The sequence below is a fragment of the Falco biarmicus genome, chromosome 7 (assembly GCF_023638135.1).
Source record: "Falco biarmicus isolate bFalBia1 chromosome 7, bFalBia1.pri, whole genome shotgun sequence".
Taxonomy (NCBI): Eukaryota; Metazoa; Chordata; class Aves; order Falconiformes; family Falconidae; genus Falco; species Falco biarmicus.
Genome location: NC_079294.1, coordinates 62,594,922 through 62,617,352, shown reverse-complemented (window position 1 = coordinate 62,617,352; position 22,431 = coordinate 62,594,922). Strand labels below are relative to the sequence as shown.

Here is a 22,431-nt window from a genome sequence, read left to right as displayed (position 1 = left end):
CTCCCATTTCTTCTTCCAAGCTCCGCTTAGCCTTTCATGGCAGTTAAATGGTATACTGATGTTAGCAACTGGCTGGCTTCGTGTGCACTGACAAAGCGCTGCCTGCTCGGAGACAAGAAAACAGGTTTGTACCCACTTTAGAAGATACTGGTGCATTGAACATTATTTTGCTATTTTATCATTTTTCCATCTGACTTTTTAAGCTCGTCTGATTTCTTTTCAACCTTCCTGCACTAGGGTCTACTCTCAGATAATATTATCCTATATTCCACTCTATATTTCCCAGGTGTAGCATCCATAAGCATCATCACCTTTTGCCTTACTGTCATATTGAAACCTCCCTTTTTTAATGTATCAGAATATGTGGAGTATTCCAGATTCGCTAGAGAAAAGATTGAGTGTGGAGGCTAAAAAGCAAATCCCCTGAATTTGGGCTAGCTTTACATGGGCTTTCTGAGCTAGGGATTCACTCTTTCCTCATTCACAATATCTCACTACAAAATAAATGGGATAGTTTACACACATACAAAGCAGTCTTCTGTCTGTTTCTCAGATGTCAGTAAAAAAAGGCTTTTCCAATACAGTGGTGGAATGTTTTTTCAGTCATCTGTAAACTCTGTTATCTGGGAATCTGACAGCACTTTATGAACAGTAATGAAAACAGTCCCACAAATTCCCTGTAAAGTATCTCAAGGCTTGTTTGCATTTGTAAGTGAATTTGCTGTAAAGAAAAACGTGGCTTTCAAGCAACATCCTTGAATAACTCTATGTGTGGAAGTTCATTGTCTAGATGAACATGCCTTGTTCTTGACTACCTCATTTCACTTGGCAACGAATTAAGATGGCTGGCCCAAGGCAGACACTTATACAGCTCTGTTCACTGTTCTAGTAAAAACAGAACAGTTTCAGTAAACTATAATAGTACTGTTCAAGAATGTTATTCTGTTCCCACATGTAGACAAACTTTCCCTATCTTTCTTGTAATAACAAGCAAACAAAGGCAACCGAACGCCATGTGAATAAATTGAAACACTGGGAATAGAAACTAGTTCTCCATGGTGTTTGCTCTAACCAGAATAAAACTTTCCTTGGAGATGCTTTCAAAATTGTCTTTTCTCTCCCCCTTGTTCCTAACAGCCAGAAATCTAGAAATACGTATTAAGATTCTTGTAGTGAGGCTTGTAAGCATGTCAGCTTTAGATGATTTTTCTAGCCTCCCTACAGGGATCCTTGTTAATCCCACTGACTCTTATAATGCTGTTCAATCATACATGAGAAAACAGAATGAAATCCTGTACAACCAAAACCACCCCAATACAGCCATTTTCATGTTCCTGATTATAATAAAGCACTTTGCTATGTTCTTTGGTCACCTCCCTGGTTCTACTGAATTTTATTATTTTTTTTATTGTCTAGCCCAAATCCTAATTATGAGCTGTCAGACAATGGTGCAAAGTCTCTGTTCTGCCTTCTGGGCTGTTATGTTTTATCTGTGCTGAAGGGATGCAAAAATATTAAATAGTATTAGAATATATTGTAATATTCCTCTTTTGCCTTATAGCACATTCATGCTGCTTATTTGACTTCATTCTTGTTCTGATGAGCTAAGTGTCAGTCCCAAGCCACTAAAGATAACATGCTGATAGGCACACGTGAACTTAGGTGGGATGCTACTTTGATCAGTCACCCTCTCTGATGGAGGCTGTGGTACAGATGTGCTTTTTTGGGGGAAAATCTGAAGGCTTGGTCTTCTGAGCATCGCACCTATCGGTTTTAAAAAAAACTTCACCTTTCTGCAGCAGCTGTAATTTGCTTATCCAAACTCCCTGTCTCTGTTATTTTTAAGACATACAGCTACTGTGATCTCCTGGGGGGTCTTAGCTTGTAGTTCTTGGGGTGGTGGGGGGTGGGGGTGGTGGTGTGTTCTCTTTGCAACAAAAGACCAAGGAGTTCACTTACATAGCATGGTAATAAAAATACAAAAATATTCTACATCATCAAAGAACATCTGAGCTCTTGTAACTTCTTACACTTCTATTTCCTACTTTGGATTATAGGAGTAAAAAATGTGGGATACTGCAGGAACTCAGTATTTTATGACTAGGTAATATATAGTGATCTTTCAGACTAATTATTGGGCCAAGTGCTTAGCCATGTAGAATAGAGTACAGCGGGAATGCTCTCTCTGAGTATACATTGTGCACACTGACTACAGTGAAATAATGGTGTTAACTGTGATAGTTTACCTGTGTTGGTTTTAGCATGATAGCTCTGGGTATAGTTGTGCTGAAGATGCAGAAGCACAGATTTTGGCATGTGTTGGCAGCCAAAACATATACATGGGCTCCCTGTAGGACTTTTTAAAATCCATATTAAAGAATATATCTCTTCCGTACTACTGTTGCTTATGTTAGCTAGGATATTTCAGCTTATGCTGTTATCATGCTTTCCTTCGGTATAACCTGACTGTAATGTCTTAGAGCAGAGCTAGGGGATGCAGTGTCTTCTGCATCACTGGAAGTCCCCTGAGCTCTGTGCTAGCCTGTATTTCTGTAAGCAATGGACTGCAAGAACTTGAGGTCTTGCTGTTCCAGGCATATTTCTTTAATAGTAAAAAGGAGAGAAGAAAGAAAGGAGAAAAAGAAAGGGGGAGGGGAGGAGACTATAGATATAAAGATTTCATATTCCAATCGGAAGAGTGCCTCTGCTCTGAGGGATTGCATGTAATAGGCAGGGCAATTGTCAGAGGCAATTCTTAATGTTGTTCTCCTCTGGTTCCTAGGACTGTTTATCTTGCAAAAATCTGGATCCTATCGTAAACACTGTGACTCATATTCTGAGAAAGTGCTACCCCAAGGAGCCTCTGCCTGTGGTGACAGTAAGAAGTTCCTATTCCTTCCCTCTTCCTGGGAATGCCAAGGCTGAACCTTCATGTGAGGGATCTGAAGGTAAATGGCTGAAGGGTGAGTTCAGTAGGACAAAAAGGACCGCAACATCAGGATTAAATGTGGGGTCTCTGTAGGGGACTCTTGGCAGCCTAGTCCTGAGGTTTATGGTCAAAATTAATCTGATGGACTACATTGTCACTCGGTAGAAATGAAGCTACTCCCAAGTCTTCTTGAAGCTGGAGATTCTGTTTGGAGAATAAATGAGATAAGATTAAAAGGAGCAAGGAAATGGAAAAAAAAGCCCCAATCCTTCTATTATCCAAAAAATAATGGAACAGAATGGGCATAGCAGAAGCTGGAGATGCCATCACTCTGCAACAACTTAGGGAGAGACAATTGTGCCTGTGTGTGACTGTTTGTGGAGGGAGCACTGCCCTGCAGCTTTTTCAGTAAAGAATTGCAGGAATCCTTTTTCCTTCATAAAATAAAAGCAGATAGCAGTCATGCTGCATGAGTAAAAGATGTGGGCTCTTGCTGAAAAGCAGAACTCGAGCACAGGCAGGATATCCACCCCACAGAAAAGGAGAAACAGCAGACTCCATGATACACACAAGCAATTTCTCTGTCCCTTTCAGTTTCATGTGGAAGATGCTCAAATACAATAATGATGATAGCAGTAAACCACTCTAATCTAGATAATATAGATTAAAAGCATCCTGTAATATCATTGCAGCCAAGCAGAAAATCTCTGTATTGCTTTGTAATACGAGCTGGATCCATATCACAGTGACATTTGTCATGGTTTTGAAAGGCAGTGCTCCAGTCCAAGAGAAAAGAGCTTTAAAAAGTGGGAGATTTAGTGCCAAATTCATTTATACTAGATTAACAAATGGGATCTGGTTTAATCAGGGTAGTGGTGCATTGTAGTTTGAAGGCATGTGTGGCACACATAGAAGAGATTACGTATAATTCTGTGGAGGGCCTGAGAGGGTTATTAGGTTGAGTGCTCTTGCCTCTACCTGTTTTCTACTTCTGCAGGTGACTATGAAAGTGATGGAGATGAAGAGGCTGAAAAAGACCTGGATAATGAGGATGTGGAGAGTAAGGAGGAAGTAGGTATATGAGCCATAATTTCCTTAATCATCCACATACTGGAAAGTAAAACTTTTCGGTGTCCATTTTGACATCCTGATAAGCTGTCTAAGCAGAGAATGTAGGTGTGCATGTGGTCCCACATAAACACACTTCGTTAATTATAGAAGGATACCTGAAAGAAGGAAAAGAGAAAGCTCTGACTTTCATTGAAGAGAATCCCCTGCATTTAGCTTATTAATTGCCATGCTTGTCACCCAGGACGGTGTGGGTTTGGTGACTTCTCTGTTCCTGCACAGAGGCTGACCAGTGACTATTAGAATCACACGCACCATCAGGGATAAATGATGGATCTTTGATTCCTCTAGGTATAGACCAGAAATGGCACTTAGTAGGGGAAAATTGACTTAGCATCTAGGGAAGACCAACCCTCTTTTTCTTCCCATATCAGAGCATATTTAGGCTGTGCATCCTAAGAAAAAGGCTAGTTCTTTAAAGCCACAGCTGGGGCAGGTGAACCTATATTACTTCTTTATTTGCTGCTGCGCACAGATAAATAATACAATGAATTATTCAACACTTTTCTGACTTCTCTCTTTGCACGCTCCCTGTCATGACCTAACTGGCAAACAAACCCCTACCAGCTGAGGAGGAGAGTGCAAAGGTTTTTTTGTGAAAATACATGCAAGCTCATACACAAATGTGAAGTAGTGAATGCTGCAATAATTCTTATCCATATAAAGTGGTTTGGGAAGGCAAATTAAAGAAAGTAAGTTGCAAATGCCATCTAATTAGATATGATTGAGACTCTTGTGGAAGGGTATTTTCATTACTTGCCCTGTCTTTTTCTCCTCAAGTGTTAAACTGAAGTTTTTCCAATGGAAAAAAAGGAAGCCTTTTAAAAAAACCCACATTAGCTCAGTGTCCTAACTTGCCCCTGTCTGACTGTTTTTATCTGAATATTAGAGCTCATCAAGATGCTCATTAGGAATAAGGTTCATAGTGAATTTATCTCCTTCTTTAATTAGTTATTCATTCAGAAACAGAGCCTATATGCCTCTGAACTATTTCATTATTCATAAGGATTTACCAAGTAGATGTGAGCAGTTTTTCTTGTGTTTTTGTTTGTTGGTTTGTTTTTTTTTCCTAAGAGCTTGCTCTGAATGTGAGTTTTAAGCACTATTTGTCTGGTATGCCGGTCATATATCTCCTGTGACAAATCTTTCTAAAGGGAAAGCAAGGAGGGAATGGATAATGAACTTTGTTTATCTTTTTTTTTTTTTTTTTTTTTTTTATGAGATACCATTTGCACCATGTTTCTTGATATTTATATGACTTACAAACATTTTGACAGCTACATAACACATATCTATGCATACTAGTAATATCAACCAAACTGAAACTTGGCTCTACAGTTCCATCAGTAGCTGTTCAGACAGTTCTACCAAAACCAAAATCACCACATCAACCATCTACCCTTCTCAACCCAAATCTTCAGCAAGGTTGAAGCTGCTTATGCATCATTCTTGCGCGCTTAGTGGCAAATCCTTTTAACTGACCTCGTACTCTGGCCCAAAGAGCAGTTCAAACTCCGCTTTGCAATGTAAGTGTGGCTCAGGGTTTGAAATGTCATGGACGCTTTTGCATTCAGGCAATTATTATTTTTTCTTTTGATAACAGCTTCAGAAATTAGTCTATTTATCAGGAGCAAATAACTTTTTTGCTGGCCTTTGATGAAGCATAATTAATAGTGACATGTTGAATTATTTGAATAATGCTGTAGTGTAATGTCCAATAGTCAATGTCATGTCTCCATCCCACCCTCTTGCCCCATATTTTCCTGGTTTCTTATGAAATGCCTGAATGTTTGACAAACTGAACAGTTTGGTTTTGGTTCTTATATCTGCTGTGGAGGAGGCTGTATATCAATGCAGAGTTGCCTTTGTGAAAGTTTCAGATAACAGTTCTTATCCCCGATTAGCCTGATGGTTGAGACTTAAAAAGCTTTTTTTGATAGAAAAGTATCGGGAAAGTTGGAGACTTTAGAAGATGTATTGGGCAAGAATTTGACAGGGTTTTATAAGCAGCATTTAGTGATGGAAATAAAATATAGGCAATTAGTGCCTGCAAGTTCAGTGATATGGATGTGGGCCTTTCAGTTGATTGGTAGGCACTCAGAGAAACCATGTGGTAGCCTAAATCAAAGGTAGAGGTGTCAAGTTTTCTAATTTTGCTGGTGGCCTGTGAGGACAGTTTTGGCTTCAAAATACTTTGAGAATTTGCTTGGTAAGTACACATTTATTTGATTAGTGTTTCTTTGAATCGTAATATTACCGATTACACCTTGACGACCTGTGCCTACTGGTTTATGCAGCATAAGCAAGGGAATGGATGATACGCTCAGAAATAACTAGTAGTTGTTGGTGTTTCTTATTTTGAAACCTCCCAAGCTGAGGTGCTTATAAAAAGGTTCAAGTTTCCATCTTGAGACCTGTTTGAAACCATCTTTTCCTGGTATCTCTACTTAAGTGCTCAAATACCAAAACATCAAATTCCACCTTTTCAGAGTGTAGTTTTTTCCTCTTGTGCCTCTATTTTCCATTCCTAAAATGACTTTAACAGCCTTTATGACTATAAGAAGAACAGTTATAGGACTCATTAAATGAGTTTGATGTCATTAGAAACCAAGGGTATTAAGCAGAATATTGCTTTAACAGTCATCTTGTTGGGCACGTTTAATATAAAATGCGTTCTAATTCTGGTGTTGTAGGATTATGATTTGGAGACAGATGTGAACAAATTGAGGTCGAGGCCAGTGCTTGACCGGCCAGAGGAAGAGCTTGGACAATATGAAGCAATGTGCCCAGAACTTTCCCATGATTTTCAGGTACTGTCACAGTGTGGCTTCCTTTATTTGTGAATATTCAAGAGTTTAAGAAATACTTGAAAGGGGGGTACTGACAAGATTGCACTGCCACTGAGTGAAATGCACAGTTTGAATCATTGTTCTATTGCAGTTTGGGACAAGAAATAGAGTATTGCACTCGTTACAAGTCTTGGAATTTAGGAGAGCTAAAAACTGTTTCAAATATGAATCTGGAAAGGACAACTGGCTTAATATAGCTGCTGTACACACAATGCTGTGACAGTTGTTATGACCATAAGTAGCCAAATGGGATTAAATTATACACTTGCATGAAGGCAGGGGTGGAGTTTTGCATGACAGATTGGCCTCCTTTACCCTGCTGTAACATTTATGTTTTTAAAAAATGCCTTGCAAATTATGTTCCCTAATTTGTTAGAACAATCAGTGTTGGTTGGAGATGACTCACCCAAATGACTCAATCTGATCCTTTTAGTTTCTGAGGACTACTGTTGAAGCAGCTTTGTGGATAGAGAAATTCTGGCAGGTGGTCCATGGGCTGATTTTACTCTGGCTGTTTTATCGGATGAGTACAGCTTTGGGAGATTTGAGAAAATATTTTCTCTTTCTTCCCTGAAAGGTTTCCTCTGGAAGGAGGCACAATCTGTCTTTAGTTTCTTTTAATTTGTTCTGCTTTTTAAATTTAAAGGAGCTTGAATCAGAGTCTGAGGAAGAGAAGACCTTGGAGGACAGGACTGAGAGGCTTCCCTCTGCTCTCTGTCATTGCATTCCCAGTGCTACTTCTGCGAAACATCTGAACTACAGATGGAGAAATCAAAGTGTCACAGAGGCAGGACCAGATCCAGGGGAAAAGGACTTCAAAGTCCCACTGCAGAGCTGGACAAAGAAGGAGAAATGCAGATGGGATCAAAACAACGAAAAGAGAGACATTGGAGAAGCAGCCCAAGGTGTAGACTCCTGTGAAGAGGAAGATCCAGCCAGGAGTCATGCGCTTGCTTTGCGTCCTCTCCCAAAAGATGCTGCTTCGTACAAAAATATGTTTTACCCTGACTGTGAGGCCTCAATCAATCCTAGTCCTGGAGGGAGGCTGGAGAGCTCAGACATAGTGACAAATCTTCTGGAGAAACACCAAGGGGATATCCCATTCCACAGCCCTCGCTTCTACATAGCTAAGGCCAAGTGTGTTAAGTCCATACTGGACTACAAAGACTTGGCCTTCCCCGATTTCTGGGGTCACCAGCCGCCTTCTTACAGCAAGCCCATGCTGGAGCGCAAATATGGGGTTCAAAGGTGATTGTGCTTTAATTACCACAATGGGAGCTCTCTCAGCCTCAAAACTGGCTTATGTAGGTTCTAACTATAACACCTCTGAATGTCTTAAGAAGTTCTAGAACAAATTTTGGGATATCCAATGATTTGCCGCAAGGCCAAACAGCAGGATGGTCTTATTTGGGTTTTCTTCCTGAAGAAAGGGAAATGGTATCCAACTGGATTACAAACAGGATTAGGAATCGGCCAGCCTGTTTCCTATCTCTGACACGGACTTTCTGTGTGTCAGTGGATGAGTTGTGAACTGACTGTGCGTTGCTTTCTATCTCTTAGATTAAGCTGGTAGTGTCTACCCTGGAGTAAGATTTTTTTTTATGACTTCTGTGAATCCATAAAGACTCCCCTAGCTCATTTTCCAAATTGTTATTGATTAAACTAGTTATTGATGAATGTATCGATGTACCTATGTGTGTGATGGGGCTAAGCTGCTCAAAGCTCTGACATAGACTTACTAGTGGCTTTTTCTTAAAGCAAGCAGACCAAGATCCAGAATGAGCTGCAAATCTGTGACCTTGTTAAGTACAAGTGAGAATAAGTTCATTTTCGAGATGGAGAAGACTTTGCATCCTTCTGGGATATGTTTTTGCCTTCAGTCTTACTCTTAATCCAGCCACCTTTAGTGTTTGCAACATTGGGTCCCATCTGGCTCTTTGAGGAAAAATCCTTTCTGTCCCTTCAGAGCTGTGTGTCTGTGTCAGGTTGCTCTTGGGAATCTCCCCGTCTACCCTTCTGCTGCTGTGTCCCTTCTTACTGTTCCTCTTGCTCTCTGCCTGCTTCAAAAGGTCCTCCAGAATCTTCTCCTCCTTCCCTAGCATGTGTATCTGCTTCTGGGAAGTCTGTTGTGAGTCAGAGAGCAGCAGCAGGGACAAGGTCTGTTCCATGTGTGACTGGTGCAATGACCTGACCTTTCTTTTTGGTGGTATAGGGAATTATTAGCAGGTACCAAAAGAGGCTAGATTCTATGGTAAACTTTAAAGCTGAGCAACGGTAATCAAATGACATTTGTGAAGACCACTAATTTCTGACCTCTAGAGAGATGGTGATTCTTTCTGCAGCAAATATAAAGGCTAAAAATCTTATTTAGAGGCAAAATCACTTGTTAATCTTCTCCTTGCACTGTTGCTCTAAAAGCTTTGCATTTATGACTCTAATAACATGTGTAACTGTACAGCTAAAATGGGAATAATTATATCATGCTTTAGGGCATGACATGATAGCTGCAAAGGTCAGGAAGAAAATCTGGTATTCCACATCTGACTATCTTTAGGGATCAGAGAACTTCAGTTTAATAATGAGTGAAAATTAGCTTGATTTAGAATGAAGATTCACTATGAGACAGACTAGTAGGTTTATAAGTTATGGCACGTATTTCCTCACAGAACAAGGGTGGCTGCTTGGGAGACTGACAGTGACTGGGAAGAACTGGGGATAAATAAAACTTGACAGAATACTGTAGAGAATAGAAATTTTACAGAATCAGTCATTTAACCCAAAAGGCATCTTGTTGTAATGGGAATTACAGATGGGAACAGGAGCTTTCTCATGGTTTAAAAAAAAACAACAAACCAACAAAAAACCCAAACCCCCCAACCAACCAAGGAAAAAAAATGACACACACACCCCCAAAAAAAAGACAAACAAAAAGCAAACAAACAAAGAAACAAAAAAACCCCACAAAACCCCTAACAAATTAAATTCACCTGGAATTAAGTTCACTTGAAATTAGCACAAAGATGTCCTCTTTCTTACCAGTTCTTCAAAAGAATTTCCTAAGCCTCTTCATATTTCTTCTACAAAATCACTCTATACTGAGATTTCTCACAGTGTCATTATAATTTGCCTTTTTTATTATTTTTCCCTAGGGACAAAGTACTAGATGATGTTCGCCGCCTAATCCAGCCAGGTGACATGATAGGCAGAACTGTATTTGATTTAGACGAGCCCAGGTGGGTAACTTAATTTCAGTACTGTAACCAGGGGCATGGTCAGTGCTGGGTTAGGTTGTGAGCTCAGTTTACTTATTCGGCTCTGGTAAAGATATAGAAGAAATAACCTAGGAGGTAAAAGCCCAACAGGAAAAATCTACGGGAGGACTAGATTCCTTGTACGTGGCTCTGGGGAAAGGATTTATTGTGGACGTCACTGGAGCAAGAGAGTCTCAAAACTTTTTTAGACAGAACAAGAAAATCTGTACATCAAAGGGACAGCATGATGTCTCTGGATCTGCCTGCATTGCCTGTGGTGGTTTGGAACAGAAGCATGCAGGCTGATGCTGGGAATTGTGCCTGTGGATCCAGAAGCAGTCTCTCTGCACCCTGAAGGAGCATTTCCCACGGAGAGTGCAGCCAGTGTCACAGGCTACAGATGTACTCTGGAAGGTGTGGCACTTAAAAAAGGTTTCTGAAAAGCGTACATCCAGCCTTGTGAACTGTTTTAAGGGCTTGGCCATGGCCAGCCATTGTGGTCTTTGAGAAGATGTAGCACAGGGCAGTTGAGAGGGTCCCAAATATGAAGAAATTGCATTCAGTGGAAGGATGAGTGACTCGGAGAACATACTTTAGAGGGAAAAAAGGTGAAGGACAGTTTGAAGTAGAAGAAAGTTATGAAGTTGTTCAAGATTAATTTAAGGGTTTCTAAGCTTTACGAGAAAGAAACTATATCGATGAGGGAAGATTAAATGTATCATAATTGTATAAAGCTGCCTTGTGCACTTAAACTGATGGGAGTAAGTCAGTGGGAAAAGTAACTGAAATATAGAAAGCAAATGTGAACTGGGACAAAAAGGAGTATTGGGAAAGGAAAAGAAAATGTGATTTAGAGTCATTAAGCAACGGTAGAGAAAAATGCTGCATTGGATTGGAAGATTATGGATTTGCTCACCTCTTGCTACTTCTCAGGGTCTTGCTCATAAAAAAAAAAAAATATATATATATATATAATCCCCTATTTTAGTGCACAAAAGGTGCTGGGGAAGGCTTGTCTTTGAAGCAACCTGCTATATGTATCCCTGCTTTGATCTGCTGCAGTAACTCAAGCCCAGGTGCTCCAGGCTGCCTGACATTCTTCTCCAAGTTTGAGTCGGGAAACCTTCACAAAGCCATCCAAGTGCGTGAGTAAGTACGTCTGTGGCGGCCGTGTCCCAGCCTGCCTTTCTGCTGTGACTGCAGTGTGAAATGAGGGAGTTCTCCTGGGTTTGGAAAGGGTCAGCCAGGGAAGCATGTTACATGACGCAGAGTTTATCATGCCTTCCAACACCTAGATGTCATGAAAGTAAGAGGAGTGGGAAAACAGAGCTCAAAATGTTTTGACGTGACTAACACAGTGTGAGTATTTAATGGTGTGTTTGGGCACAGCTAGTTTGATGGTGTTCTTTGACTCTCACAGGGTATTAATGAACTTGATTGTACAGCCTGCTGTCCTCAGCAGGTTCAGTGGCAGACTGCTCAGGTCGTCATGGCCACCATTTTTTCTGGTCTTTTACAGGTTTGAGTATGACTTAATTATGAATGGAGATGTGAACAGCAACCAGCATCACCAGTGGTTCTACTTTGAAGTCCGTGACATGAAATTAGCAGTTCCCTATCGCTTCAACATTATCAACTGTGAGAAGTTCAATAGCCAATTTAATTATGGTATGGGTCTTTGGAGAATTGGGGTAGTCCTCTGTTCAGAAGAATGTCTTTTTTAGTGCTGTAAAGGTTTCAAACTTCCAATGCCTGTAAGTGTAAGGCAAACTGTAAGTTTGACCTTATCTGCCCTGAAATCCACTTAAAGAGTTACTTTAGATTTGTCAAAGGACCTTTCTCTATCCTCAGGAGGACTGAGGAGTAAACTGAATACCGAGAACTGGGAGAGGATTTGTGGGGAAAAAAGCCTGTCATTATTCTGTGTTTAGAGACCAGAACTGAGGAAGAATGGCACTAGGGTTGGAGAGGAGAAAAAAGACCATCCATTGGAATTGAATGAGAAGCATGGTACTGGAAAATGCTTCTAAGATTCAAGTAAAAGCAGATAATCCTCAGACAAATATCCATGATTTTTTGGGCTTACCCAAAAAGATATCTCTTCCTTCAGACCTGCTGAGACTTCTGCTGATATTAGTGATAAAAAAATTACTTTTCCTTGTTGTCTTTGAACTCCTGTCATAGTCTGCAGTTCAGGAGGAAGGCGGTATTGCTGAGGAACAGGCAGGGCAAATCCCAGCCTTCAGTGCCCATTTTAGAAAAGAAATTGTATCTTCTGCATGGAGACTGTGGGTTGAATTCTTAGCTGGCATAGGCTGGTATTTTTATTTGTTTCCATGGAGCTCTGTTAATTTACACCAGCTCAAGACCTGACGCAGAATGTTTAATAAGTCCCTAATATCAGACCTTGCATTCCTCTGAAGCCCTGTGGATACAGCCTTCAACACCACCAGGAGAAGTCTCTCAGGATCAATGTACCTAAAACAAATAACACTGGGAGCTGGAATGACTTGTCACTTGTATTTGTGAAACTGGCTGGATGAACAGCACAATGAATTATAAGGCATTTACTCTTTAACCCTGAAGGCTGGAGTTCAAGTATTCATATAGATCCCAAATGAATATGATTATTTCTTTTTTTTTTTTTTTTCTCGTCATCTTACTCTGCTTCCCTGAATTACCAAACAATTCAGTGTGGTGTGTCTGGTAGCAGCCTGGAAATGGAGTACCTTGACATCCTCCTCTAAACCCTAATAGTACCTCTGATACAGCCACCAGTAGCTTCATAGTTACAGATTCTGGACATTATTGATGGAAGGTTGCTTGTTATTTACTAGTTTGGCTGTTGTCAGCATTTAGAGTCTCATTTTGTGCACCTGAAATTGTACATGACTCATGTTCAAGCATGCAGTGAAAAATCTATTTGGAAGAAAAATGTGAAAATAGCATCTGGCGTAAGGAGGGAGGCTAAGCCATGGCTTGCTTTTGCATGGCTTGTACATGGGACTGGCTGTTAAAGCAGTTCTTCTGTCAGTTACTTCTGCTGCTCTGAGAGGGCAGTGAAGCTCTAGTTTATCTGGCTTGGCTGAGCAAGGCTCACTACCCCTTCTAGCACATGCATAATATTTACAGAGACTCTTGGTAAGAGATGGTGTTTATTTGTTACATTCCCTCTCCACTTTCCTGGGCTAGTGCCCATGCTATAATACTAAAAGCTTCCAGTCGGGATGTGGTGGCAATACTTCACGGCTCCTGGTTACTGCTCTCTTTTCATTTTTCCTTTCCCTTTTCCTCTTGGTTAGATGGCACTGTGTAACTTCCAAATCATCAAAAAGGATATTTGGTGAAATAGTTGTGACCAGGAGCAGAGTAATCAGGAGGTGCAGCCTCTGCCTCTCTCCTTTCCCATTTCCCACTAACTTACTCTACCATGAGAAATAATGGGATTTTGTCAAAAGCCTGATTTGTGTGTTTTGGTGTTTGTTTTTTTTTGTTTGGTTGGTTGGTTTTTTTCTAAAACTGAATGTTTCCATAGGGAAAGTGGAAAGGAAAGACACTTTTTAGAAAATTTATTTTGTATTACAATGAGATGGCAGACCAGTATCAACCATTGCTCTGAGCAGTTTGGTGCATGTCTCCTTTGGACTCCCAGAGAAGGGTAGAAGCTGGCGTTTGGGATATTGGGAGCACTGCAGCCCCTGAGCCTCACATCCCCCACCTGATGAACTGGGCTTCTGGGCAGGCCTGTGTCTCTCAAAATTCACTGTGGCCCACGTCCTAGAACCAAACACAGAATTGCTTCTTTCTTGTATGTGGCTCACAGTGCTGGTTCAGGAAAGAGCAACATAGAGGTTACTCCTCGCTGTAGGCTAGTTAGTGCTACCCCACACCTCAGCCAAAGGTGAACTGGAAAGACTTGCTAGCTTTTACAGTGCTGGAGAGTTTATCAGAGAAACCCAGAGGAAGAAGGGAAACTGAATAGCTGCTCATGGAAATAATGTCATCAGTATTAACGCCTTTCAAGCATCACCTCCTCCCAGCACAAGAACAGCCAAAAGAAGGCTCAGGGGGCAACTTAGCAACATGCATCAATATTTGAAAGGGCATTTTTCCCTTTCTCAAATACGCTTTCACAGAAGTGCAGCCACCATCATTGCTGGGCTCAGCCAAAGCTGTGCTGGGTCCACTGGAGCTGTCTGGCACCACCCCAGGGCAGAGGCCAGCCCTGCAGCCCCCAGCAGCTCACCAGGGACATCTTGTGCAGAGAGCTTCACTGGTGAGGGCAGGATCCTTACCATACCTGTGAAAGAGCTGACAGGTGTGTAGAGCAAAGGAATTTGATACAAAAACTGCCTGCAGATGGGCGGGTTTCACGGAGTTGTAACATACGCAACTTGGATGAGAGAAAGCCTTGTACCTTGGGGGCACAAAATGGTAATATTTTGGAGGTCAGGAAGAAGTCCTCTTCTGGTATAATGTGGTATTCAAAGATGGATGCTGTCATTATCAGTATTTATGACGCATCGATATTGTTTAGGTCTAATGGCAAGTTTAAAATCTTCTAGCTTTGCTTGCAACATTCTGACAGGACTGGATGCGCGACACATCTCTAATGCAGTGGTAGGATTAAGGTTTCAGTAAAGGTGCAGCCAAGCATAAAATACTGGACTAACCAAATTACTGATCTTGTTGATACTTTGATTCCTATTCTTTTCTTTCTCTTCCTCTGTTAGTAAATGGAGCAGCCTGAAGTCTTCCTTTGCAAAGGCTGCTAGGATAATTTATTTTCAAATGAACTCCATTCAGCTCATTTCTTCTGGAGGTGCTTTTTGTACAGACATGCCTATATCAGAACAGAGCATGAGGCTTTGGGAAATTTATTCACTCTGCATAAACTACCTGCAGAGAGAGCACAGACAAAATAACGATGCTTCTTGTTTAGCCTGTTCCTCCCCACCCTTGTTCTTTCTAGCCAGGGAAGTCATGTCACTTGAAACTGTCTTGTTTTATGTAGGCATGCAGCTGGTCATGTATTCCGTGAAGGAAGCTCTCCAGGGCAGGCCTCGCTGGCTTCGGGCAGGCCATGATATCTGCTACTACAAGTAAGTACATTTTTGGTGAATAATTTGTGGCTTCCTTTCCCATCTGTTCCCCTCCTGTTAACTGTATCGATGTTGTTAACCTCTGACCACCGGTGCCACCTGTTTCAAATGTCTCTAAATTGGTGCTAATTCAATGTGTTACGTGCTTCCACCTTCAGAGAACAGCTACAAGTGAGATCTCTATATTAGATGCCTGAGGAAAAACAGGGTATGTGCGGAGTTCACTTCCCCAGGAGGAGGAAGGGGAACGGGGAGTGCTCAAACCTTACTGATGCAGCCAGGGATGCAAGGAAGCTTAACCCACAAAGATAGCGTAGCTGACTTTTTCTGCTGTCCAGGAAGAAATGAGCTGGTTGGGATCATTGTTTTTCTTTTGGATACACTGACTTGTGTAAGAGATGTAAGAGCTGAGGAGCTAAAGAAAGGATTAGCCATATATATGGGTGTGTTTTGAAGGGGGTGTGTGTATATGTATATATACTATATACATCTATATAAACATATGTAAAAATAGACATATACAAATACACATCTATTTATTTGTTTGTGAATCTATGCCTATACCTTAGACTCTTCCTGAGCTTCCCTTCTTTGCAAAGTTGGAATTCAGAAGGCAAGCTGCTCTGTGGACCATGCTTCTTGGCACCGTATACACTGGCCTGATGGCAAAACCATAGGGATTAGTCTTACTCTGTCTTTCTTCTGGGACCAGGCGGCAGTGGTATAAAGGAGTTCTGACAAGCTCAGGGCTGATACTTATCCAAGTTCCCCATTTTAGGCTGTTTCTGCAGCGTGTCAGACTTTCTGAAGAAAAACACCAGATCACTCAACTTTAACTTGCATCTGAGCTGAACTTGACTCGTGTGAGAAAGTCTCCCTCTGGTATCTCATGACTGACCCCTGATTCGTTCTGGTTATTACAGTCAAAGGAGACAAGTGTAGAGCTTGGGGTTTCAGTAGGTTGAACGAACCATGTTTTATTTTCTCAAGGCTTCCAAAATGTTATCCACATCATTTATTAATTATTTTAAAGATGATGATTAAGAGGGGTTTCAGGACTAGGATAATTGGTATGTTTTGGAGTAGAAAATCTGTGCAGAGTTGAAGGCTGGAGGACAGAATAGAACAAGTAGGAAAATCACAGGTGTGAGTAAATGTATTTGGTCGAGTGCCTGTGAGTGGGATGTCTGGAAAGGCTGTTGGATGGGGTGGTGCAAGAAAGAAGAGCAGCCCTGCACTGCAAAAAAAGAGTTCACATGTTGAGGATATACTGGTAGAGCATTATGGGTGAAGTTCACATACTTTGTAATCAAATACTGCAGCATTTAGTGTTAATTGACTATTTTATCCTGGCCTTACCAGTCATGACCTGAAAGCTGAGACTGGGAGTCATAGAATCATGAAATCATTTAGGTTGGAAAAGACCTTTAAGATCATCAAGGCCAACCACTAACTCAGTACTTCCAAGCCCACCACTAAATCATGTCCCTAAGCATCGCATCTACATGTTTTTTAAAGAGTTCCAGGGATGGTGATTCCAGCACCTCCCTGGACAAGCTGTTCCAATGCTTGACCACCCTCCCAGTGAAGAAATTTTTTCGAACATCCAATCTAATCCTCTCCTGGTGCAACTTGAGGCTGTTTTGTCCTGTTGCTTGTTATCAGGGAGAAGAGACTGACACCCACTGTGCTACATCCTCCCTTCAGGCAGCTGTAGAAAGCGATAAGGTCCCCCCTGAGCTTCCTCCTCTCCAGGCTAAATGCTTGAGTGACAAGTTGCGTCCCCTTCTGCCACACACACTCCCCCCCTTTTTTTTTTTCTTCCTCTTCTAGTTATTTTTTGTGTCATGGTTCCTATTCACCACCTTGCATCACTAAAACATCTCGGTGTCTCAGAACTCTATGGATACTGTATAAACAAAGCAAAAGTCTGGTCCTTGCCCCTAATACCTGGCAGTTGAAGCAGAGAGCTTGGGCTGCACAATGACTGCAGACAGGCAGGGAAATAAAAGAAAACAGAAAGGTGTTAACACAATTAAGAACAATGATAATTGTCTGGCATCATAAATAGTGCTCTCAGGACAGAGCTGAACTTTTCCGATGTTCTGAGTGGTATTCCTTTCTTCATGAACTCATGTGATGTGGCTGAATTTTAGACACTGATGTGAAATGATGAGTTTTCTCTTTGTAAGAAATTGTGTTGCAGTTCACAATTTGCTGTTAGGTTCAGAGGTGGCTATGTTCACAAGTGGATTTGATGAGACAATAAACCCAAACAACAGCAGTGGGCTGCCTTCCAAAAGTAGCACAGCCTCAAACTTGTGTTGACAGAGAAAAATTCCAAGTCATTCCAAATCTCTCTTGTCATCTCCCTCTCTTTTTTTTGTGGTTTTTTTTTTTTTTTTTTTTTTTTTTTTGAGAGAGGGTAGGTGGGCTGAAGGCTCGTATTCTCCTCTCTCAACCTGGCATCCTGTCTGTAACAATTTGTGTAGCTATTTTATTTTGTTCCAAGTACTCTTCACTAACCTTTATTCACGTAACCTTTTCTACCTCAAGAGCTAACGTACTGTGGTGCCATGGCTTCCATTTGCATGCATGTAACCTCTGCCTTCTCTAAGTATGAGCTTCTGGTGGGCCAAACCTCACGTGCTGATTGCTATAGCAGTGGCTTCTTGTGTCGTTAACAAGGCAGTTATAGTGCAGTGATTAAACAGCAGCTGACTCCCAAGATTAAGCTGTGATTGTACAATTAAGCTTGTAATCAGATTCTTGTTCAGAATATGTGAAGGAATGGAGTTTTGTTGATTTGGAATATTCTGTGTTTTCTAACTGTACATTGAATTATATGTCAACATATTCATCCAGGATAACTAGTTGCCGGTCTCATTTACAGTTTATTCCAGGTTTACACATGTTTTTGTATACACAAGAGCTCACACACACACATATATGCACTTTCATCTCTACTGAAACTCTAATCTTTTTATTTCAGTGATTATAAAAGAGATTACCATGAGAAGTTTTGGGTGGGAGGAAATGTGAAGAAAGTATGTTTGGGGTTGCTCAGAATAGGAGGAGATGGAATTGCTGTAGTGATAACATGCTGCCTGTGTTTTGGGTAAAGAGCTCATTTCATTTCCATTCACCCTGGTCATAGGTGTCCTGGGGTGGGACTGGTGCCTTTTGAAGGGAGCTTAATCTAATTACCTTTATCAGGAGTTATTCATAAGTATGGGAAGAGTGATATATTTACAAAAATGAGGAACTCAAAGATGCCTTAATTGCTTTTGCAGCAGTGCTCTTTTTGAGAGCAACCTCTGAGCTGAAGGACAGTGGGAGGAAAAGCACATTTGCAAGATATCTGGGTGATGCATGTTGGCTGATCTTTGCTGACATTCATCTTCACTGAAGATGCGGTAGTTCACTCATAAAGATGAATGTTGTGGCACAGCTCTGTCATCGCATACCTTTCCCATATGTCTCACGAGAGTTTTTATGTTACGGAGAATATTAGCAGTGCTCTTGTCAAAAGGGAGCTGAGTGACACTTCTGCTCTATTTTATTGCCTCTCTGTGAAGTGACAGGATACACCCATGATAAACAGAGTTGCAGTTACTATAAGATCATCTAATTCACTTGCTGTCTTGGCAGCTTTTATGTGCTGAATAATATTCCTTTCCAGCAAATTATTTAAGGAACAATAGCAGCATGCTGAATCGTGACAATGTGCTTGTGCCTTTGGTTTCATGGCTCATTCTAAGCATATTATCTAACCTCAGCTTTTTCATAAAATAGTCAGTTCACAGATAGTAATGAGGTACATGGAGTGTTTTGTTCTCACATCACCACTAAAGACTTGGCTGTTTGGTGGTCATAGCTGTGTCAGAACTAGGTCTTCTCTTTTCAGCATCTTTATAATCATATTAGATTAAATCATCATCATAGCATTGGCAGGCAACCGCTCAGCTCTAATGATGTCTACAAGAGAGGGCTGAGACACCGGTCTCTCTCTGAGAGCACCTGACCTTTACAATATGACTGAAGGCCTTAGTAGCAAGATGGCTGTGGGAATATTCTGCTTCAACTGGGATTCTGCCTGCAATCTCAACAATAAAGATGCCTTAACATGGATTTTTTGCCCTTGAAAATGAAGTTGTTGTGCATTTTCCAGTTACCAATGTGGCAGACCCCAAAGTAACAGCCATGCCCTTTAAATTGTTAAATGCTGCTTTTTGTTATGGTATGAACCAGGGTGTTAATAAAGCATATTGCACTTAGCAGCCACACTTAGAGATGTAAGAAGGTCAGGGCATGTAAAACAAGGACACCAGTCTCCAGGTAGTAGAAGTATTTTGGAAAAGGGGAGTACACCAGCAGATTGGAAGTGATAAATAGTTTACTTTCCATGTGGACTCTGTTTTGAAATGGCCTAGAGTTCTAGGACACTGATATTTTCTTTAGCCATTTTGGTCTAAGCTGATACAATGCCATATTCCTTCACCTGCCAGTGCTTTTTACTACAGAAAATGCTTTAGACAGGAGTCTAAAGAGGAGATGACCAAGAGATGTTGTTCTTGTATCACTTGGTGCTTTTGAATTCCCGAGATACAGTCCAGCTCATTTACAAACCTGCCTGTATCTTTGGCCAAGTGGCTTCACCTGTCTGTGTCTCATTTTCCCCATCTATAGAGGATGGAAAATTAGAGTCACTTATCTGCCACCCAAAGAATGGGAATAGATAAATGGGAGGTAAGTTTTAATTAGATAATGCTTGCAAAGGTCTTTTAAGCTCAAAAAATCATTGTGCAGAGTAAATGATAAGTAGTATTATAATAATTATTAATTAACTTTCCATCACAGCTATGCTAGAAATATACTACCTGTACATTATTTCTGAAGAACAGCAAGAAAAAATCATTTCACTTTTACAAAATGACTGAAAGCCACAGTAGATACAGCTTGCACGCTAATTAAAAAAAAACAACAAAAAACCAAAAAAACAAACAAAAGAAAACCCCAAAACACACACACCCCCCAAAAAAAAAACAACCCAAAACCCAACCAAACAACCACTACTTTTTGTTCTCTTTCTTTCTTTCCATTAATCAACACATTACTTTCTAGGGAGCATGGGAGACTTTGAATATTTTTTTTATAGAGGACACAAATAAGGTAGTGAGGACTAGATGTTACTAGGGTCTTGTTTTCCTTCCTTCTTCCTTTCTTGTTAATTTGGACTGCATGCTGGTATGGTAGAGTGTTGTGGTGAAAAGGGGGTGAGGAAGCAAAACAGCCTGGTGGAGGAACAAGGAGGCAATAGAGCCATCTCTAATGGGGTGATAGCAGTAGAAGGAGAGGGAGGCAAGGAGGAAAAATGCTATTTTTTTGGTTTGTTTTAAAAAGATTCATAGCTACTGCATTGTATGATGGATTGTGAGGAGACCAGATGATATGCAGTAAGAATACATGATCATTACGCTGCTTACACACAGGTGGTTTTTCTTTTTTATGCATGAGTGAGGAATATTAAAGTCTTACAAAGCCACCTGTAAACTTCCTGTTACTACCAGATAGTCTGCTATAGATTGAAGCAGATGTTAAGGAGTGGTTCAAAAGTCTAGAAATACCTGTTCAGGGTGGGTAGTTTGCTGGAACAGCAGAGGTGGTCAGAGCCAGGATGAAATGCTCTGCTAAGCAGTGCAGCGAGAGTGCTGTGCATCGGTGCCCTCCGGACCATGGGATCTGAGCACTGTCAGGAGTAAGGACCATTGACTACCAGCCTAGCATCAAGGTCAGAGGGTCTGGTGCTGCAACACTTCTGGGGTTAATGGGGACATTTTAGGCAAGAGAGACATTTTTGGTTGCAGAATTACAGGCTATAGGAGGAAAAGCCTCTACTGAAGGGACAGGTGGGAATAACGTGTATATAAATATGGTAGCATATAAGATACCGCAGTATCCGCCTGCAGGGTCCTGCTTCCTCCCACACCTCTAACTACAAAAGTGAATTTGAAGGGGAAGACGTAGAAGTTCTCAGCACTTTCTGACAGTTCTTTATGAATAAGGGCATCTAACATTCCAAGTGACACAATGTAAGAGAACCTATGGACATAACAACTTTCCTTATGTGCTATACAAGAAATGGTTCTTAATTATCCTTCACTGTCAAAGTTAACAGGAACTAGATTAAATGTCATTGTTCCAATTTAATAAAAACCTCAAATCCTGGATCTGCTGAAATACATAATAGCTAAGTAGATGTTTTCATATTTGTGTGTTCATTGCATATTTTTTTCTGTGAGATTTTGTCTAATATTAAGGTGGTTTATTTGCAAAAGAAATGTTGGGGTGAAGGGTTCAACTGAGAATAAAATCATAGACTTTTCAATCTGCCACTGTGACTATGTGTTCCTGTACTATCTATTGATCCAGTCAGTATCACTCACTCCACGTGTTCTTAACTATTAAATTCAGGTGTAAACCCAGTGGCATTGTATTGTATCTTCCTTATGAAAAAAGAGCTGATTATTTTGGAGAATTTGACAAGAATAATTATCTCTTCTCTCCACCCCTTTGAATAAAAATGAACAGCAGCAAAATAAACTAGCATTGTAAATTTCAGGAGCTGAAATTGCATCTTTTGGTTGCCTCTTCTATTTTGCATTTTAATGCAACATTGATGATAACATTTGTCAAAGAAACCTCACAGTCCTTCAGAATCAGAAGGTTTGGCAACAGCGTAATTGGCGCAATGTAGGAAAAAATATTGTTTGAAATGTACTTATGGATGCGATTTGCTGTGAGGCTTCTCACTAAAGTGCATGAATTGTCTCTTCATCTCTGCTGAAAGAAAACTTTTTTACTCAGCCTAAAGTCATCTCTTTATCACAGTAAGTCTCCTGCAAGAGATTTGGTCCTGGAACTAGACTGAGAAGCTCACTTTAAGATTTTGTGGTTTTAATGAAGGCAATGTCAAGGACCTGGGTGCACTAGTAGGCCTTGATGATCCTGACCAGTGTCACCCAGTGTCCCCACCTACACCCTTTGCTCCTGGGCCCAGGAGCTCTAGTTGAGCTCTGCCATGGTCACTCAGTCCCTGCCTGAGCTCTGTGGCAGTCAGGCTCCAGCTCAGGCACTGCTGTCTCCATGCTTTGATATCAGCTCTGGTGATC

The 22,431-nt window shown here is 40.9% G+C and overlaps 1 protein-coding gene across 1 annotated transcript in view; it reads left to right on the top strand.

Annotated features, from left to right (window-relative positions):
- Positions 1 to 22,431, top strand: part of AGBL1 (AGBL carboxypeptidase 1) — a 273,140-nt gene that overhangs the window by 42,038 nt on the left and 208,671 nt on the right. Inside the window, exons 8-15 of the mRNA XM_056347385.1 lie at positions 2,783 to 2,948; positions 3,927 to 4,000; positions 6,751 to 6,867; positions 7,553 to 8,154; positions 10,056 to 10,139; positions 11,220 to 11,306; positions 11,677 to 11,825; positions 15,172 to 15,259. Of these exons, the coding sequence (XP_056203360.1) occupies positions 2,783 to 2,948; positions 3,927 to 4,000; positions 6,751 to 6,867; positions 7,553 to 8,154; positions 10,056 to 10,139; positions 11,220 to 11,306; positions 11,677 to 11,825; positions 15,172 to 15,259 (1,367 nt within the window). The remainder of the gene's footprint in view (positions 1 to 2,782; positions 2,949 to 3,926; positions 4,001 to 6,750; positions 6,868 to 7,552; positions 8,155 to 10,055; positions 10,140 to 11,219; positions 11,307 to 11,676; positions 11,826 to 15,171; positions 15,260 to 22,431) is intronic.